Consider the following 21,558-nt stretch of genomic DNA (forward strand, 5'->3'; position numbering starts at 1 on the left):
CAGTAGGCGGCGGCTTAGCGTGTGCAATGCTGCTAAAAGCAGCTTGCGAGCGAACAACTCGGAATGAGGGCCATGGAGTAATTGCTCATACTTTCATTTTGCTACACAGATTTTAAGAGCTGACAGCAGTTGCTTTTCTGCTTTATATTGTATATAGACAATTTATTCCTATCCTTTACTCTCCTCACTCCTGGTATAATGGAGCTGTTTTTGGTATTCCTGCTGGAGGCGTGTAGTACTTAAGCCAATTTGTGGAAATAGTTCAAAAGGGTATAATACCAAAAATTTGCGCAAGTGGTGGTTCCACTGCACACGGCCCCCCTCATTTCTTAAAACATATTTGAGCAGGGATGAGGATTGGTAGCATTGTGCATTAGTTACTGGAGAATACATGAAAGTGATATCATGGGATTCAGTAGGAAATGCCGACCAACGCCAGGATACCTAAGTTTGGAAAACCGACAGGGATGAGTTGGGGCTATTCTCCCCTCTCTCCTACTCCCTAACCCTAACAATCCCCATGGGTGCCTAACCTTAACCCTCGCCTCCCCACAGAGTAACCCTAAACCCCCACCCCCCTTCCCCCCGCAGCCTAACTCTGACCTCCCCGGGGGTCGTGTAAATTAAACACACCCCTTACCGGCCCTAAACCTAACGACGGTGCTATACTTACATAGGTCGGGATGCCGACAGTCGGGATGCCGACATCAGTGTGCCGACCCTTTTGGGATTCCGGCCCGGCATTGTGATGGCTGTTGGGATTCCGGGGTCAGTATTCCAACAGTCGGAATCCTGACAGCTGGTAAATTTCCACATCCCATATCATTTATTGCATTTATTTTATTACCCAACTGTTATATACACAACAATAACTAGAGTTTTGGAGGATATATTATTCCTCAACATGTAAAGGATTATTTCTGTCCAATATAAGAGATTGCCATTATAATTACCACATACTGCCAATGTCAACAACGGCTAGACTGCTATAACTAGCTCATGCAGCCAGCATATATTACACTACCATATAGTTAACCCATCCAGCTGTCATAGTTTACACGTTTCTACTATCTCATTGCTTAAACTACTATTTGAATCTTAATGAAATAATGTATTGAATAAAATGAATTACTCTAAAGTTTAAAAAGAATGAATGTAAAATACTTCATACAGCCCTGATTAAAATACTAAAAAAAGAACACTATAAGATGTAGCTATTAAATATCAAACTGTTTGCCCTTTAAGCTCTGAATGGCTGTATCTGTTTATCCAGTTCAATCAGATTGTATCGCAAACATCTTCTGAGCCAATTAATTACACTTGGGTATAATAATAGTCCCCTGTAAATAGACGCCTGTCTCTAAGCAGTGTTTCCCAACTCAGTCCTCCGCCCCCTAACAGTCCTAGTTTTACGGATAGCCTTCTGGAGTGTGGTGATCTGGCCTATAGATCTACACAAAAAAGGTCTACAATCAATATGTCGACCACTAATGGTCAACATGCATTAGGTCGACAGGGTCAGAAGGTCAATAGGTTGAAAAGTGCTACAAGACAATGGTTGACACAAGTTTTGTTTTTTTTTCATTCTTTTATTTATTTTAACTTTTTCAGAGTTTACCATCCACATGGACTGCGATTGGTAATAGTAACCTGTGCCGAACGCATCGGTAATGGAGCCAGGCGCCTTGCCCGAAGTTCACTCGCCATGGGAGTGGACAGGGTACACTGATGGGGCTTGTCTGTAGCAGAAAAGTGACAAAACACCCCAAAAACAAACAAAAAACTGCCATATTTGAGTCTGACATTTCTATATCGACCTTTTGACCCTGTCACCTTTTCTACTGTCTACTTATTCCATGTTGACCTTTTTACACTGTCAACCTATTGACCTAATGCATGTCGACCATTAGTGGTTGACCTATTGACCGTAGACCTTTTTAGTGTAGGTCTAATAATCCACACCCGGAGTGTGGATGACTTAATTAGCACCTCAGATATTTTGATTTACAGGAGCAAGGATAGCATTAAAACCTGAACTCCAAGGATGCTTTGAGGTCCGAATCTATACTTTAGCTTCCCCATCCATGCATTTTCCTTATCTCCTTACCTGGTCCTTATTTTTCCCAAAAAATTTGTTTGGTTGCAGATCTATGTTCCATTTTATTGTTTTGTTTATTTCTTCGTAGTGTGCTTTCCTGCTGTACATTACTGTTTCATGTGGGATGCTTAGTCTACATCTCTCTTGTTTAGCCTTTGTATGTGACTATAATGTATGTACTATTTCTATATTGATTGTACTGCACTATTTGTGTTTTAGATATTATATTACAGTTATAGTCATTAGTTTGGAAATGGGCCTCCCTGCTCGCACCTACACTTTCAGTCTGTCCTATGTCGCAATCACCTACAGCCACTCATATATTTTATTAGCTATGTCATTATATCGTCAGATGTAGCCATTTATTTACAGTTACCTGGGATATGGAAGAATGGATTACATAGAACATTGGGGGTCATTGGGGGAATACAGAGAACATTGGGGGTCATTCTGAGTTGATCGCTAGTTGCCGTTGTTCGCAGCGCAGCAATCAGGCTAAAAATTCAGCATTTCTGCGCATGCGTATGCACCACAATGCGCACGCGCGTCGTATGGGTACAAAGGCGCTTGTGATTTTGCACAGGTTCTAGCGACCTTTTCATTCGCACTGGCGGTAGCAAGAAGATTGACAGGAAAGGGGCGTTTCTGGGTGTCAACTGACCGTTTTCAGGGAGTGCTTAGAAAAACGCAGGCGTGCCAGGGAAAACGCAGGCGTGGCTGGGCGAACGCTGGGCGGGTGTGTGACGTCAAAAGCCAACCTTCCAACGTTAGAATCAACGCACACGAAAAGTAAGTCCAGGGCTGGTCTTGTTTTGCACAAAATGTGTTTGCAGGCGCTCTGCTGCACAGGCGTTCGCACTTCTGCAAAGCGAAAATACACTCCCCGGTGAGCGGCGACAATGCGTTTGCATGGCTGCTAAAAACTGCTAGCGAGCGATCATCTCGGAATGACCCTCATAGTAAAGCTATTTTCGAAATATTTGTGTATATTACATTAGTGTTATCGCTAAGTTGTAGATTTGATTTCTTTTACAATGTACAGAGTCCTGGTGCAGCTGGAGATCACTGTTACTACAATGGTCACGTGCGTGGGTTTGAAGCATCGTGGGTTGCAATATCTACGTGCCATGGACTAAGGTGAGTGTCTTTGCAGTGAGGCTGTAGTTGGTTTTCTTTGTAATTATTTCCTGTAATGTGACTTGTGGCTCTAGAACCATTTGGTGACAGCAGGTGGTGTGTGGGGGTGTTAGAACAGCGCAGGATGTTGCTCTCAGTTCACGCTGTACTCCGTGCCGGAATCGCTGCTGTTGACACTGCCTGCTGAAAAACAAGATGATCTGATGACATCAACACTTCATGCTCTCTGTTTTATAAACAACCACAGTTTTTCCCCTGGAGAAATGGTTTATTAATGCCCCAAAATTCAGTGGCTATGAAAAGTGATAAGCCCTTTGGAATTTTTCACATTTTATTCTCTTCTACAAAACTGATTTATTCAGACTTATCAATAGACTGTGCAATGTAGGGCTGCACGTGTATCCCGTGAGTCTAGGCTTCGCAGTGGCACTGCTAAGGGGACAAAGGTGGAAGTTATGTGTCAAGTTATGTGCCAGTAATCCTGCCAGTTGTGGATAATATTCATCTACTGCCGCGCCCCCCCCCCAGTTCTCTAAAGCCTCACCCACCCCACCTTGTATCTCTCCTGCTTCATTCCTGTTTTTCTGTAGCTCCTGTTACCCCATTGTCTCTCCAGACTTTCTCCAGCTCCAACCAACCCTTTCCTGTCTCTCCAGCATGCCGGTGCTTCTCCAGCTCCAGCCAGCCCCCTTCTGTCTCTCCAGCACACCAGTGCCTCTCCAGCCAGCCCCCTTCTGTCTCTAGCACACCAGTGCCTCTCCAGCTCCAGCCAGCCCCCTTCTGTCTCTCCTGCACACCAGTGCCTCTCCAGCCAGCCCCCTTCTGTCTCTAGGACGCCAGTGCCTCTCCAGCTCCAGCCAGCCCCCTCCTGTCTCTCTAGCGCGCCAGTGCCTCTTCAGCTCCAACCAGCCCCCTTCTGTCTCTCTAGCGTGCCAGTGCCTCTCCAGCTCCAGCCAGCCCCCTTCTGTCTCTCTAGCACACCAGTGCCTCTCCAGCTCCAGCCAGCCCCCTTCTGTCTCTCCAGCACACCAGTGCCTCTCCAGCTCCAGCCAGCCCCTTCTGTCTCTCTAGCACACCAGTGCTTCTCCAGGTCCAGACAGCCACCTACTGTCTTCCTAGCACACCAGTGCCTCTCCAGCTCCAGCCAGCACCCTTCTATCTCTAGCACACCAGTGCCTCTCCAGCTAGCCCCCTTCTGTCTCTCTAGCATGCCAGTGCCTCTCCAGCTCCCTTCTGTCTTTCTAGCACACCAGTGCCTCTCCAGCTCCAGACAGCACCCTCCTGTCTCTCTAGCATGCCAGAGCCTCTCCAGCTCCCTTCTGTCTTTCTAGCACACCAGTGCCTCTCCAGCTCCAACCAGCCCCCTTCTGTCTCTCTAGCATGCCAGTGCCTCTCCAACTCCAGCCAGCCCCCTTCTGTCTCTCTAGCACGCCAGAGCCTCTCCAGCTCCAGGCAGTCTTCTACTGTTTTTTCTACCCCCTAGTGTCTCTCCAGCTCCAGCCAGGCCCCTTCTATCTCTCAGTTCCAGCACCCACATCCCTCTGGCTCCAGCCCACAGATTCTGACATTCTTCTGTGTCTTCTGGCAGTGCCAGAAGATCAAGCAACATCGGCTTTCCTGTTCCCACAGATACTCTATAACCACTGCCTGCATCATTGCACAGCACCCTTCTGTCTCTCTAGCATGCCAGAGCCTCTCCAGCTCCCTTCTGTCTTTCTAGCACACCAGTGCCTCTCCAGCTCCAGACAGCACCCTTCTGTCTCTCTAGCATGCCAGAGCCTCTCCAGCTCCCTTCTGTCTTTCTAGCACACCAGTGCCTCTCCAGCTCCAACCAGCCCCCTTCTGTCTCTCTAGCATGCCAGTGCCTCTCCAACTCCAGCCAGCCCCCTTCTGTCTCTCTAGCACGCCAGAGCCTCTCCAGCTCCAGGCAGTCTTCTACTGTTTTTCCTACCTTCTAGTGTCTCTCCAGCTCCAGCCAGGCCCCTTCTATCTCTCAGTTCCAGCACCCACATCCCTCTGGCTCCAGCCCAGAGATTCTGACATTCTTCTGTGTCTTCTGGCATTGCCAGAAGATCAAGCAACATCGGCTTTCCTGTTCCCACAGATACTCTATAACCACTGCCTGCATCATTGCAGTGATCAACAGTCCGCAGGCAGCAGTTACAGATGGATTTATCTGTGGGCCCCGGAAAACTGCACCCCCAGTACCCCACTGTTGCTAAGCCTGCTCCTTGGTGCCCCTCAGACTGCTGGCGCCTAGAGGCCAATGCTTCCAATGCAAAAGTTACCGGGAACCCCACCCGGCAATGGCCGCCATACATGTATGGTCATCAGCCCACGTATGAGCAGAATGACTCGGGGGTCCCGATAGGGGAGTGAAGAGAACGCTGAAGAAGTCACTTCACTCCAAATACACTGCAGGGATAGGAACCTATTGAAGCTCCTCCCTGTGTGTGAGTTTTGATACATTCAGGCGATATATAATTTCTTATTGCCATGAATAGCAGCGATAACAATTATTGGGTCTAAAACATGATAATTGATGCCTCAAAGTCTTCTAAAAAAAAAAAAAATATATATATATATATATATATATATATAATTAGGATGCTACATATAAAAATTTGTGATCTTGATGTTGGAATGTGAGAAAATGGCAGAAAAGTGAGAGAACCCTCACCAGCGAAGTTTAAAAAAAAAACTACAATATACACTGATGTTCAACCACCCCTCCACAGTAACAGTGGTGAGGTATTCCTATAGGGGAGTGGAGGGGTGGTGATTGCCTAACTTCAGAACTGTGAGGCACAACCAAGTAAGAAAAGCGGGCATGACTGCATCCCAATTTGGGCAAAATGAATGTTGTGTGTTACAGAAATTCGTCCAGTGATTTCTTATCTAATTTTGTATCCTTACAGTGGGGCATTTTCAGATGGATCATACACTTATACAATATACCCCCAGCAGCAGACGACTAAGGTAAAATCTGCCAGCATATCTATCTCGTCCTTTTTCCTTACCTGTTGGATGGTTGTATTTAACTATTTTTCTTTGCAGAAATCTCACCCTTGGCCACATGTGATCCAGCGGACCAGGACATGCATAGAACCAGGTACGCAAGCACATGAGATTGTAGTGTTCTAAATTCCAAGATGTCACATGGTTTGTTATATTGGATTAGAAGAGAAGTGTCCCAAGAAACATTTTTAAAATGTTGCCAACTATGTTACATGAAGAATTAGGGGGAAATAGCTATTAAGAGTTACATTTTTCTATTGCAGAAAAAAAAAACTATCCTGAGAATCATGTGACTGCATTATGACTAGAGGTGACCTGTTACTGTGCTGCTTTGGCTCTGCTTGAAAATTTTTTATTTATAAGTCGATCAATGTGAAAGCTATATAGTACCAGCTATAGTGCTATCAACATTTTTGCCCCTTTTTTTGCAGTTTTTTAAATGTTATTCTCTGTTTATCAGGCGAGAATTTCACCCTGTAAAAAGCCCAGTCGGCCCTTGGGTGGCGCAGTTATTAATGTACTGTTCCAGCTACATGGTAAAAAACATTGCAGAACCGCTACATCAATACGTCCACAATGCTTCAAAAGGAAAGGAGTTTGCTATTGCTTGGCTAAAGTTGCGTACACACTGCCCATTATATCGGACGTTGAATTGAACGGTTGATATATCACGGGCGAATCAGCAGGTGTGTACAAGCCGATGTACTATATATCTGCAGAGGCCGCCAGTGACTGACACCACAACTGGGTGGGCACATGTAAATTCCCACCCAGTTTTGATATTTGGCACGACACATTGGACCGACGATTGGTAAGTATGTATGCACTTACCAATCATGTTGGATGCCGTTATCCCATTGTGTACCCAGGATAAGACAGATGCTGAAGAGGGAGGTGGGGAAGCTGCAAAGGATATAGAAGAGGCCCATGCTTGTAAGGCCAGCCTTGATGCCAACAGGTCTCTTCTCTTTTCAGTATAACTTAGTCCAGTGCTTTTTTGTGGTGGTACTCAGAAGGACACAATACCATCACCACTTTAATCAGTGTAATATCATTTTTATAACTAGTTCCAAAATAGGAAAACTCTGTGAAATAACAATAGAATTGAATAAAATAAGCATCTGCACACTTATCCAGAGGATGCAGATGCTTACTGTAAAATACGTAATATAAATCTTGCATCAGCTTGTAACATTAGATGAGTACCGGCAGCTACCTTCATAGAGAAAAAGCAGTGAATAAGACCGTTGCAGATTGAATGATACAATAATTAGTTAAGCAGTCACCAATAGATGTTAGTAATTGGTGTGGTGCCTGATTTAGGTGTTTAGAACTGCCGTTCTACACTGCAAGGAAATTACTGTCAGAACATGATCTCTTTATAAGGGGGTGCAGAATTCTTACGTCCTAGAGGATACTGGTGATCCATTTAGTACCATGGGGTATAGACGGGTCCACTAGGAGCCATGGATACTTTAAGAATTTAATAGTGTGGGCTGGCTCCTCCCTCTATGCCTTTCCTACCTGACTCATTGAAGACCCGTGGGTTAATCCTGATAGAAAATTTCAAATCCCTAAAAGTTTACTCTCATCCTTTCCTTTTCCTCCTGAGGATAGGAAAAAAGGGGAAAATCCACAGATAGTGGATGCATCAGTATCCAGGCTGTCACAGAAAATAGTGTTGCCTGTCCCTGGTGCACGGCTAATCGTAAAAATTGAGACCACACTCCAATCCTTATATATGACTGCTGGGGTGACCCAGAGACCCGGTATAGCATGTGCGTGAATTACTAAAGCCATTGCTAAATGGTGAGGTAACCTAATTGAGGGGTTGGATTCCTTATCTAGGAGGGTGATTGTTTTACTCCTGCAACAAATACAGGACTCTGTGAACTTTATGGTGGAAGCCATAAAAGAAGTAGGTTTGCTTAATGCACACACCACGGCTATGGCAGTGTCAGCATGCAGGGGCTTATGGCTACACCAGTGGACTTCGGGCGCAGACTCCAGGAAAGGCGTGGAAGGCCTACCCTTCACAGGAGAGGCCTTATTTGGAGTTGAACTATCCAAATGGATCTCCAAAGCTACTGCAGGTAAATCCACGTATCTTCCTTCTGCAGCTCCCCCAGGCCTACTCAGGGCCTAATCTACAGTCCTTTCGGACTGCCAAGTTTAAGAGCAACACCAGAGGTTCTTCTACAGCCACCAGAGGCGCTAGAGGTAAGCCATGCAATCAAGCAGCTGCCGGTTCTCAGGAACAGAGCTCTAGCTCTACTTCCTCAAAGCCTTCAGCATGACGGTGGACCACGATGCTTGGAAGACTGACAGGTGGGAGCCCGACTAAAGTTTTTCAGTCACATCTGGATAACATCATGCCAGGATCCCTCGGTCTTAGATCTTATTTCCCAGGGCTACAGACTGGAGTTTCATGAGCTCCCACCTCACAGATTCTTCAAATCAGGCTTACCAGTTTCACAAGAGGCAAGTATAACCTTACAGGATGCCATTCAAAAACTGGTACAGACTCAGGTCATTGTTCCAGTTCTACCTCATCTCCAAAACAAGGTATATTATTCCAACTTGTTTGTAGTACCGAAACCGGACGGTTCGGTAAGGCCATTTTTAAACCTAAAATCGTTGAACCCGTACTTATGTGTTTTCAAATTCAAGATGGAGTCTCTGAGAGCGGTGATCTCAGGTCTGGAGGTGGGGGAATTCCTAGTGTCTCTTGATATCAAGGATGCGTACCTTCACATTCCGATCTGACCGCCTCACCAGGCTTATCTACGGTTTGCACTGCAGGACTGTCACTACCAATTCCAGGCCCTGCCATTTGGTCTCTCCACGGCACCAAGGGTGTTCACCAAGGTGATGGCAGAGATTATGTTTCTCTTTCGCAATCAGGGAGTGAACATAATTCCGTACCTGGACGATCTTCTGATAAAGGCACCGTCCAGGGAAAGGTTGTTGGACAGCATTGGTCTCAACCAAACTACTCCTGGATCACGGGTGGATTCTAAATCTTCCGAAATCTCACTTAGAGACAACTCGGAGGCTCCCATTTCTGGAAATGATACTGGACACAGAGTCGCAGAAAGTTTTTCTTCCATTGGAAAAGGCATTGGTAATCCAGTCGATGGTTCGGGATGTCCTGAAACCAACCCGGATATCAGTGCATCTATGCATTCGCCTTCTGGGGAAAATGGTGGCCTCTTACAAGGCACCTCATTACGGAAGGTTTCACGCAAGACCCTTCCAGCTCGATCTGTTGGACAAATGATCCGGATCACATCTTTAAAAGCACCAGAGGATCCGTCTGTCGCCAAAGCCCAGGACCTCCCTTCTGTGGTGGCTTACAGTCTTCTCACCTAATCGAGGGCCGATGGTTCGGGATTCAGGATTGGATTCTACTAACCACAGACGCAAGCCTCAGAGGTTGGGGAGCAGTCACCCAGGGGGTGCAGTTTCAAGGAAGATGGTAAAGTCAGGAAGTCGTCCTTCCAATCAACATTATAGAACTCAGGGCTATATACAACGCCCTTCTGCAGGCCTCATATCTTCTTCAAGATCGGGCTGAGTTGGACAGTGTGAAGGCAGTGACGTACATAAACCGACAGGGCGGAATGAAAAGCAGAGCAGCATTTTCAGAGGTATCAAGAATTCTCCTCTGTGCAGAAAAACATACTGTGGCGTTGTCGGCGGTCTTCATTCCAGGAGTAGACAACTGGGAAGTAGACTTCCTCAGCAGACACGACCTGCACCCGAGGGAGTGGGGCCTTCACCTGGAGGTGTTCAGGTGCTTGACACGTCGATGGGGATGTCCACAAATTGACATCATGGCCTCTCGTCTCAACAAGAAGCTCAAGTGGTATAGTTCCAGGTCGAGAGACCCACAGGTAGTGGCGGTGGACGCCCTGACGACTCCATCAGTCTATCAGATGGTGTACGCGTTCCCTCCACTTCCGCCCGTCCCAAGAATTCTGAAAAGAATAAAAAGGGAAAAGGTTCAAGCAATTCTCATTGCTCCAGACTAGCCAAGAAGGGTCTGGTACGCGGACCTTCAGGAGTTGCTCCTGGAAGATCTGTGGCCTCTACCTCTTCGCGAAGATCTTCTACAACAGGGCCCGTTCGTCTATCAAGACTTAACATGCTAGGTTTGACAGCATGGAAGTTGAACGGCTGATTCTAGCCAGGAGAGGCATCCCTGACATGGTCATCCCGACTATGATTCAAGCCAGGAAGGGGGTAACGTCTAAACATTACCACTGTATTTTGGAAGAAATACATCTCTTGGTGTGAGAGCAGAAACTTCTGCGTAGAATTTCATCGGGGACGTTTCCTGCTTTTTCTGCAGTCAGGTGTGTATGTGAGCCCTACGTCTGGGCTCTATAAAAGTCCAGATTTCGGCCTTGTCCATTTTCTTTCAGAAACAATTGGCTTCTCTATCTGAGGTCCAGGCGTTCTTGAAAGGGGTTCTGCACATCCAGCCTCCCTTTGTGCCGGGTATGGTATGGTATGCCGGCGGCCGGGCTCCCGGCGACCAGCATACCGGCGCCGGAAGCCCGACCGACGGCATACCGACAGCGTAGCGAGCGCAGATGAGCCCCTTGCGGGCTCGCTGCGCTCGCCACGCTGCGGGCACGGTGGCACGCTACGTGCACCGCGCTATTTATTCTCCCTCCAGGGGGATCGTGGACCCCCACGAGGGAGAAAAACTGTCGGTATGCCGGCTGTCGGGATCCCGGCGCCGGTATACTGTGCGCCGGGATCCCGATAGTCGGCAACCTGAATACCACCCCCTTGTGCCTCCCACAGCACCTTGGGATCTCAATTTGGTGCTGCAGTTCCTCCAATCGGACTGGTTTGAACTGTTACAGGAGGTAGACGTAAAATATCTAACCTGGAAGACTGTCACACTGTTGGCCTTGGCTTCAGCAAGACATGTGTCGGAGCTGGGGGTGTTGTCTTACAAGAGCCCCTATTTAATTTTTCATGAGGACTGAGCTGAACTCAGGACTTGTCAGCAATTTCTTCCTAAGGTGGTGTCTGCGCTTCACACCAACCAACCCATTGTGGTCCCCGTTGTTACCGACACCTCTGTTACTTCAAAGTCTTTGGATGTTGTGAGGGCTTTGAAGGTGTGTGTGAAGAGAACAGCTCGTCACAGGAAATCGGACTCGCTGTTTGTTCTTTACGATCCCAATAAGATTGGATGTCCTGCTTCAAAGAAGTCCATTGCGTGCTGGATCAGGCTTACTATCCAGCATGCTTATTCGACGGCAGGATTGCCGGTTCCCAAATCTGTACATGCCCACTCGACTAGGTCGGTGGGTTCTTCTGGGCTGCTGCCCAGGGTGTCTCGGCCTTACAGCTCTGCTGAGCAGCTACTTGGTCAGGTTCGAGCATGTTTGCAAAGTTCTACAAGTTCGATATTTTGGCCTCTGAGGACCTTCAGTTTGGTCAATCAGTTCTGCAGGAACCTCAGTACTCTCCCACCAGAGAGGGAGCTTTGGTACTCCCCATGGTACTAAATGGATCCCCAGTATCCTCTAGGATGCAAGAGAAAATAGGATTTTAATTACCTACCGGTAAATCCTTTTCTCCTAGTCCGTAGAGGATACTGGGCGCCCGCCCGGTGCTTCGTTCTTCCTGCACTGTTACTTGCTTAAGTATTCTGGTTTGTTCAGCTGTTGCTGTTCCTGTTTCAAGTTTGGTTAGCATCGCTTTCCTCTTGTTTGTGTGTGCTGGTTCGGAATCTCACCACTATCCTTTTATCCTTCTGTCAAAGTATGTCCGTCTCCTTGGGCACAGTTTCCTAGACTGAGTCTGGTAGGAGGGGCATAGAGGGAGGAGCCAGCCCACACTATCAAATTCTTAAATTGTCCATGGCTCCTAGTGGACCCATCTATACCCCATGGTACTAAATGGATCCCCAATATCCTCTACGGACTATGAGAAAAGGATTTACCGGTAGGTAATTAAAATCATATTTTATTTATTACCAGTTACTTATATAGCACACACATATTATGCAGTACTTGGAAATAGAACCCAATACCTCAGTGCTGTGTGGCAGTAATGCTGCTAACCACTACACTATCCATGCTACACATTGTGGGACCAGTAATCACACCACTGTTGGCAGTACATGGCAGCACTTAACTGGTGCGGTCTCTAGACCGTGGGACCAGGGAATAAATCTCAGTAATGTTTCTTGACATAGCCTGTATCCAGGCCTACCTCAATCACATTTACATGTACTCATCCTTACTCCGATACACCTCTGTAAGCTCAACATGCCACAGAAGCGTCATTCGTGGTGTAGAAATGTGGATTTTAAACAATAAAAGTGTACATCCAACTCTACATCAGGCCGATTAAGTAAAGCAATGTGCATCTACTACAATATCATAGATTTCTCTTTCTTGCAATGGTTAGAACCTAAACTGATATAGTTTATGCCATTTGTCTGCAAGTGACAGCACAAAGCAGATAATTGTTTTAAGAGTCAGAATATTGTTCTTGTTTACTATCTTAGTAAAGTTTAGAATTAGAATTTGGAACCATTAATGTAAGCTAGAATAATGGTATTTTCACATTAATTTACTACATTACCAGCAGCCAATACTGCTGACTCCATGTAAAGTCCCTTACACTTAGGGGGTCATTCCGAGTTGATCGTTCGCTGACGTTTTTCGCTACGCAGCATTCAGCTCAAAACTCAGCAAAACTGCGCATGCGTATGCACCGCAATGCACAGGCACGTCGTACAGGTACAAAGCGGATCGTTGCTGAGCGATGCATTTAACAAAGAATCCATTCGCACAGCCGATCGCAAGGAGATTGACAGAAAGAGGGTGTTTATGGGTGTCAACTGACCATTTTCTGGGAGTGGTTGGAAAAACGTGTCCAAGCATTTGCAGGGCGTATGTCTGACGTCAATTCGGGGTCCAAAAAGACTGAAGTGATCGCAAGAGCTGAGTAAGTTCAGACCTACTCAGAAACTGCACAAACTGTTTTTGCAGAGCTCGGCTGCACAGGCGTTTTCACACTTGCAAAGCGAAAATACACTCCCCCGTGGGTGGCGACTATGCGTTTGCACGGCTGCTAAAAGTAGCTAGTGAGTGATCAACTCGGAATGAGGGTCAAAGTACAGGCAGATACTTTGGAGGAATTTCATGAGACTCCAGACAATCATCATTAGGAAATAGCACCTCCTGAATAATATCAGGATAGGCTACATACTCTTGAATATTACTTTATCTCCACAGTGCATAGGTGACAGGTGCTAACTCCAGGTGATTATAACAAATGGTCTATCTCTCACAGTAATTCACAAAATATACAGTATTGTACAATAAACAGTGTAGCAGATATTGTCAGACCCATTCTGTTTGGCACTTAATGCACATTTTTATAAATGTGTTTGAAATGGGCAGTAACATTTAAATATAATTCTTATTTATTTGGTAATATTATAACATACCTCACAAAATTTGTATCAGTCTCTGTGGGACAGTGGCAGTGGGCACTAAGGAAGGGGGCATGACCATGTTTTATTGGCGGACAAATGCAGTTCCGATCGGGAAGGTAGGACAGAGCTTTCAAATCAGGCTGCCCTGCCAAAATCAGGACAGTTGGAAAAAAAAGTATTATATGGCTATTTATACCTCTTTCAGACATAAGACAAAAACGGGTCAAAGAGGAGCTGGCAGGGGACAGTAGCGCTTGGAGATGACATAATCTCCAAGCACCCGCTGTAAGACAGAAGACCCGGGTCACTGGAAGACCTGGGTCCGGTGTGAAGGGTGCCGACCTGGGAATAACCCATGTGTGAACAGGGACCTTATCAGAAAGCCCCGGCTACCGGCCGTGTCCCGGGTCTGAGCCTGGGTTTTATGTCTTAAAGGGGTTTTAGAAAGTGATTATATGCAGCCTTTGCCACCCATAGCATCTAGACGTTTGGGACGGGATGCATCAAGCCTGCATCAAGTCCCGCAACTCATCGCAAGCATAACTGCATTTAGTAACGTTGTATGCTTGAATAAAATTGCAGAGGACCGCTTTCCCGATAAGAGCTGTCCTTATAATCCGGGAGTCCTATCTGCACATGCGTGGGAGGATGCAAGTGCCTCAGGGGACCCTGGGAGGGATCCCAGTCAGTGCTTTTTGCTATAAGAAGCCCATACGCTTCTGTTAGGCAATGCCATCTACAGATGGAGTTGCCGACCGGTTACAAGCTCTGAAAAATATTGCATTCCGGAGCTTGGTGCACATGAGAAATGTGACCAAACCCCTGAAAATGGTATTTATGAGGTTTAACCACATTTTAAGCTCTGATGCATCCTGCCCTTGGTCTCAGTTTCTAATTTCTACGAGACTGATGATAGCTAATTGCTGATTGGTTGTTACAGGTTACTGCACATTTGCACTTCATAAATATCCGTAATAGAGTACACGTAAATACAAGTGTAGTTGTTGCACCTAACTCCACAGCAAGGGAACAACACTTGCATCACTGTAGCTGCTGCTGTATGACAGCTGACTGCAGGGAATTGTAGTTCTGCAACAGCTAGTATGCTCTGCATTGTCTACGGTTGTCTTACAGCATGCAGACTGTTCCTTATGTCTAACGTCATGATACATATATAGCTAATATAAGTATTTCTTCATTTTCCTCAGACTGTGTACACATCAGAGAAATTCCACGAAGCTCAAAAACACGCAGGAAAAGACAGGTCAGTACAACACAGAGTAGATTTCTCATTGTATCACTTTGATTATATGAAAAAGGATGAAATATCTGTTGCAAATTGGTTTTGATTGCATACTTACTCAAAAGCATTCTATGGTGCTAGACTACCAATAATGTACACTACAGAGTTAAATGCACAACCAAACATCAGACACGTGTGTTTGCTGAACATCTCATTCCAATGCCACGAACATTAAATTGGAATAGGTCCCGTCTTTGCTGCTATAATAGCCCCCACTCTTCTGGGAAAGCTTTATGCTAGATTTTGGAACAAGGCTGCAGGGATTCACATCCATTCAGACAGAACATAAGTGAGGTCAGGCACTGATGTTGGGGCACGAGGCCGGATTTACAGCAGGCTTTCCATCTCATCTCAGAGAGGCTAAGGTCAGGACTCTGTGACGGCCAGTCCGGTTCTTCCACAGCAAATTTGGCAAAACATTTTTTTATGGACCTCGCCTTGTGTACAGGAGCGTTTTGCTTCAGGGGAGGTGTCTAGCCTCATTTAGCTCACCGTAGGACACAGTTACTGTGAAGTTGGAAGTACAGAAGTCTGTAGCATGTCATTGTATGCTGTAATTTAAATTAAATGGCCCTAGGCCAAAGCATGAGCCCCAGACCATTATTTCTTCTTCTTACGCCAAATTTTACAGTCATCAGTATGCATTAGCGCATTGTTCTGGCAGCTGCCAATCACAGAATCATCTGTCAGACTGCTAGATAGTGAAGTATGATTTGTCCTCCAGAGTCCAGTGGCGCTGTGTTATACACCACTCCAGCTAACGTTTGGTATTGTAAAGCTTGAGTGAGGCCATCTTAAGGTAGCAGGGGAATCAAATGTTGAGGATTTCTCAAAGGTTGATGAGAAATATGGCATGGGGTGGAAGATTAGTGCAGTCCGTTCACCAAGTATTGCACATCTGGGACAGTGAGCAAGCATTACGCTTTCCTTCCTGTCTGCCATTATAAGAATTGCTCTTCGAGACATGGACCAAATGAAAACGCAATTTTCAGATTACACAAATATTGCAGATCCCTTATCTCTTACCAAATGGGGGTATGGGGAAAGGAAAATTCTATCTTGGGTGGATGCCTCTAACAAAATTTTCTATAGCTCAAACTTTTGCTATTCCATGTGACACAGCTCTTAAGAATTATACAAATAGAAAATTCTGAGCCATTCTTAAATCTATTTACATAGCGGCTCTGAATTCTTTGTAATTTTCAGGTGATGTTTAATTGGTTTGGAATCTGTCAAGGTTATGGCGCAGTAGGTTGAAAGAGTCTGCCATAAGTGTGGGGTTTGTGCTGCTGGTGAAGTTTTCGGCTACTTGTAGAAAGCAGCATAGAGGGAAATTGCTGCAAGCCTTCGCTCAGGCAAACAGTCTGTATGATGGGTACTTTATGCACAGCATCTCTGAGTGATGGGAGCATAGCATCCAGGGATCCCACACCTTATTTAAGGGATGAGTTTGGCATACCGGCATCAGAGTATGCTAGTCTATGATTAGGTTTTTAAAACAATATTGTTTAGTTGATAATAATATCATATGCAGGTATTGTTATTCATGTTTCTGTTATCTCTTGGATACACTTAGTTCAAGAAAATACAAATCTAGCAGTAATTGTGCTTGCCAACATAGAAATTGTAGAGCGTATGAGAGCCTTGAGACTACTGTCTTCTTACACTCGGTGTACGTCAGCTGAATCCTCCAGCTCTCTAGCAGACTAGTACTTCTACAGGAAGGCAGCACATATTGTCTGTATTGGCATAAGAATGATGTGAATTCCATTTCAGGTAATGGAGACCCACTTAAAAAGGAAGTCCACTTTTGTGATTATTTATACAGGTGACATTTGCAAAATAAACCCCATAATACTCTCCACATTTGACCTCTTCCTATCTACAGTATGACACGTTTCTGCATACACTCTCCAAGAGAGTGCATGTAGCACCTATTTGTCTTGTGCCATTAGCAGTAGTAAACCTCAGTCTGTGGCCTGTCTCCTTCATTGTCAGGTCTGTAATTTCATTATGATTGACAGGCAGCTGGCCTTCAGGGGTGGAGATATGGCTTGGGGGAAGGGGGGGGGGGGTAGTGGAGCAGGAAACGCAGGAGTGTCATGGCCATTTCTGGGGCAGTCCGAAGACTTCACCTGCCCTTTCTGAGATGGGAAACATGGCGCCCGACCGCTGCATACGTGTCCTGGCTGCGTATGCAGGGGGTCTACCTCTGTCAGTATTCTGCGATGTGATTGCAGTTAAATTGTGATCACATCGCAGGGCGGCGACATTTGATCCCTACCAGTTTTTGCTAATTTAGCAACAACTGCTAAGGACTCTGAATAACCCCCATAGCCCACAGGAGTGTGCAGAACAAGCAGTACAATGTCTCAGCTTTAATGTGTTTTTCTCTGTCATGTTCTTCTAGGTCCGTCGAATTGTGCACTCTGCTTTGTCTGAAACCAAATACATTGAGCTAATGGTGGTCAATGATTGGCGCCTGGTAAGTGTCACAGTTTACATATAGAGCCTAAAAATCATATATTAATAATACAAAATAAATAAACCCTGGTCACCTCAGCTGCTCTGTCCCCTCCCACCCCTCATTCCCAATCATCTTCTGTCACATCACACCTGGGGGTAGATGTATTGAGTGGTGTTATGGGGAGAAGTGGTATCAGCGCACACTGTGACCGTCCCAACATTTGCAGCTATTGATTTCAATCGTCCATAGGCTTCTACAATGTAACGCTAGCTACTCTCCACATGGGAGCCCTGGCATCAGTGCTTTAGTGCATTTGTTAATGATGTCAAAACTCAGAAAACTGAGGTTTTACCACATTTCTGCTTTAGTACAAACTGCTTTTTGTCCCTCCTGGAAAGGGTCCAGTTGGGAGGTACTGTATGCTATAACCATCGATGTTTCACGCATACTCAGAAGAGATATGCATCCTTCCCAGCAGCAGGGACACTCTATGAGCTGGAACCAGGGTGGGGCTGCCGACTGACAGCTGATCTGAAGTCATCGTGGTAAGCCGGGGGCAGCGCAGGGTTGATGACTGACAGCCTAGTTGCCCTGTGCAGCAGCTGCAGCACTCTCCATGCGTGAAAAGAAGAAAAACAATCTAACCCACGGCTACCATTGATGGTGGGAAAAAATCTCTATCTACACCATCAATGGTAAAACTATTTTTATACTGGCTAGCAACCATCAATGTTTTTTTCTCATTGATGGCCGATGGCCATCCCTAGTATACAGGAAAAGCAGAGTAGCAACTAATGTACTGAAATGTAGTTGTACAGCACCCCAGCGCTGATCAGTCAGACATAGTACCAATACAAACAGCAATCTATACTGAAGTAATACATTTATGAAGTACGCAAGAGAGATTCTGTGTCACAGGCAAGGATCCATCCAGACAGCAATAAGAAAGTTGTGGTCAGAGCCAATATTTTAAAACCAGGCACCTGACAGATGAAATCAGAGTAGCAGCAGGAGCATGGAAACACTAGATGGTGAAAGTTATAACCTGCAAGCTATGCCTGTGACAGGTGGTTATTTAAAGTACCTGGCACCAATGAGACTTCATCTCAGGCCCATCCCCAGTATCAGGTAACCACACAGATATGCAGTCTCCTGCTGTTCTTAACATATAGGAAAATATTTATAACTGTGGCACATAAACCTCATTACAAAGCATTCCTGCTGTTAGATCTAGTTCACAAGAGCTTATTATAGTACAGTAACATGCTATAGATTATTTATTATAGGAAATGGCAAATCCGTTTTTTAATGACATTTGTTTAATATATTTAAAAAAAAACCATGTATGTAGTAAATACAAACAAAATAAAACAAACCAAACAGGTGACATAATATTGAGACAATTGTTATGCACTATTAAATTAACAAGGTTTAATTAACATAGGCAAGTATTAAGCAAGCAAATAATACATAAAGAATAAAACAACATTAAAGAAGAAGATGGCTAATACAGGTTGAGTATCCCTTATCCAAAATGCTTGGGACCAGAAGTATTTTGGATATCGGATTTTTCCGTATTTTGGAATAATTGCATACCATAATGAGATATCATGGTGATGGGACCTAAGTCTAAGCACAGAATGCATTTATGTTTCATATACACCTTATACACACAGCCTGAAGGTAATGTTAGCCAATATTTTAATAACTCTGTGCATTAAACAAAGTGTGTGTACATTCACACAATTCATTTATGTTTCATATACACCTTATACAAACAGCCTAAAGGTCATTTAATACAATATTTTTAATAACTTTGTGTATTAAACAAAGTCTGTGTACATTGAGCTATCAAAAAACAAACATTTCACTATCTCACTCAAAAAATTCCGTATTTCGGAATATTCCGTATTTTGGAATATTTGGATATGGGATACTCAATCTGTAACACTTAGTAAGGTATAAAGGGGGTAATTCCAAGTTGATCGCAGCAGGAAATTTTTTAGCAGTTGGGCAAAACCATGGGGGTAATTCCAAGTTGATCGCAGCAGGATTTTTGATAGCAACTGGGCAAAACCATGTGCACTGCAGGGGAGGCAGATATAACATGTGCAGAAAGAGTTAGATTTGGGTGGGTTAATTTATTTCTGTGCAGGGTAAATACTGGCTGCTTTATTTTTACACTGCAAATTAGATTGCAGATTGAACACACCACACCCAAATCTAACTCTCTCTGCACATGTTATATCTGCCTCCCCTGCAGTGCACATGGGTTTGCCCAGTTGCTATCAAAAATCCTGCAGCGATCAACTTGGAATTACCCCCCATGTGCAGTGCAGGGGAGGCAGATCTAACATGTGCAGAGAGATAGATTTGGGTGTGGTGAGTTAAATCTGCAATCTAAATTGCAGTGTAAAAGTAAAGCAGCAAGTATTTACCCTGCACAGAAAAATAACCCACCCAAATCTATCTCTCTCTGCAAATGTTATATCTGCCACACCTGCAGTGCACATGGTTTTGCCCAACTGCTAAAAAAAATTCCTGCTGCGATCAACTTGGAATTACCCCCAAAATACATATAATTAGTGTACTGAGATGGGAACAGCCAGGAAATTATGGAAACAATACTTAAGGTAAAGTAGTGTCCGCAGTGGCAGAACTTGTGAGTGGTGGGGCCAGGTCCAAAAATATAATTTAAATATCATTTGGCCCACTTCCTCCACCCCAGTCCAAGTTCACTATATGCTACACGGCAGTGGGTGACAGGCAGAGGCAATGGGTGACCGTGTAAGGCAGGGAGAGGCAGAGGTTGACATAAAGAGGCAGAGGGTGACAACTGAAGCCAGGGGGAGGCAGAGGTTGACATAGAGAGGCAGAGGTTGACATAGGGAGGCAGAGTGTGACAACGGCAGGTAGGGGGAGGCAGAGGTTGACATAGGGAGGCAGAGTGTGACAATGGATGGCAGGGGGAGGCAGAGAGTTACAGGGAGAGACAGTGGGTGACAGGGGTACAAGCACAATGTCCTGTACGGTGCGGAGAACAGGGGACATGTATATTACTGGGGGCAGAAACGCAGTGGCCTTTGCCCAGTTTGTGATGGGGACCCCCACCCCTTGTGCTTTCCTTTGTTTGGCACTCGGTTAGGCAGACTCTGGCAGTGCCAGTTACACTGGTTGTGGCTGCCTTTAATTCACAGACAGCAGTTAATCAGAAATAATGTACAGCTGTCTGTTAGTTAGAGGCAGCCATAGGCGTGCGCAGAATCAGACACGGGGGTGCTGCTCTGGGACTTCCCCCCTCATCATCAGCGCTGATATCACCTAGCAGGAGTCCTCGATCAGTCTAGCACACACAAGGTCAGCCCTGCCTACCTAAGGTAAGTGCAGGTCCCTCAGGCAGTGGGGCCCATCCTGCCCTCTGCATTGGGCCATTCTTATGACATTGCTTAAAATGGTCTGCAGGAGGGCCAGGGGATAACTCATTGCTGGTCTGGGAAGCAGTGGGTCCCTGAATGTCCGGGTTGAGAGCGTAGTAAGTGGACGGCCACAGTGACCATACCAGATTCTTATACATAAATCTTTCATGAGAGACAATGGTACTAACCAGACCTATCCAGGAAGGGAGGGAGGGTTTCCCGGGAAGTATCCATGTTCTACCAATTCATACTATGGCTAGTGTAAATAAAATAATAATATACAGTTGCAAGTAACTATTGAGGGCATGAGTAAGTATAAGACCACACAAGCTAATTTGGGGATCAGCTAGGTGTATTCTATTGACGGAAGTAGCCACACAGTCCAAAACCTGAGACCATAAATCAGCCATTAGAGGACAAGACCATAGCAGATACCAAAAATCAACAGCTGACCCTTCACACTTGGGACAGAATATCTCTTTCTGATTTATTTTATTTTCCAAGAATATAACGGTTACATAATGGGGGTAAGGTATAATCAGGGAGATTGCTAGACTCTCCAGGGAGTCAGGGAGATTGCCACTATTTCAGGGAGTCTCCCTGACAATCAGGGAGGGTTGGTATTTGGATACACCTGAAGACAAA

General features: G+C 45.3%; 1 protein-coding gene across 1 annotated transcript in view; it reads left to right on the plus strand.

Annotated features, from left to right (window-relative positions):
• The window catches only part of ADAM11 (ADAM metallopeptidase domain 11), a 110,059-nt gene that overhangs the window by 33,078 nt on the left and 55,423 nt on the right, over positions 1–21,558 (plus strand). Inside the window, exons 4-8 of the mRNA XM_063963178.1 lie at positions 3,141–3,235; positions 6,154–6,214; positions 6,293–6,347; positions 14,936–14,991; positions 17,441–17,515. Coding sequence (XP_063819248.1) covers positions 3,141–3,235; positions 6,154–6,214; positions 6,293–6,347; positions 14,936–14,991; positions 17,441–17,515 — 342 coding nt within the window. The remainder of the gene's footprint in view (positions 1–3,140; positions 3,236–6,153; positions 6,215–6,292; positions 6,348–14,935; positions 14,992–17,440; positions 17,516–21,558) is intronic.

The sequence above is a fragment of the Pseudophryne corroboree genome, chromosome 3 (genome assembly GCF_028390025.1).
Source record: "Pseudophryne corroboree isolate aPseCor3 chromosome 3, aPseCor3.hap2, whole genome shotgun sequence".
In the NCBI taxonomy this organism is placed as follows: Eukaryota; Metazoa; Chordata; class Amphibia; order Anura; family Myobatrachidae; genus Pseudophryne; species Pseudophryne corroboree.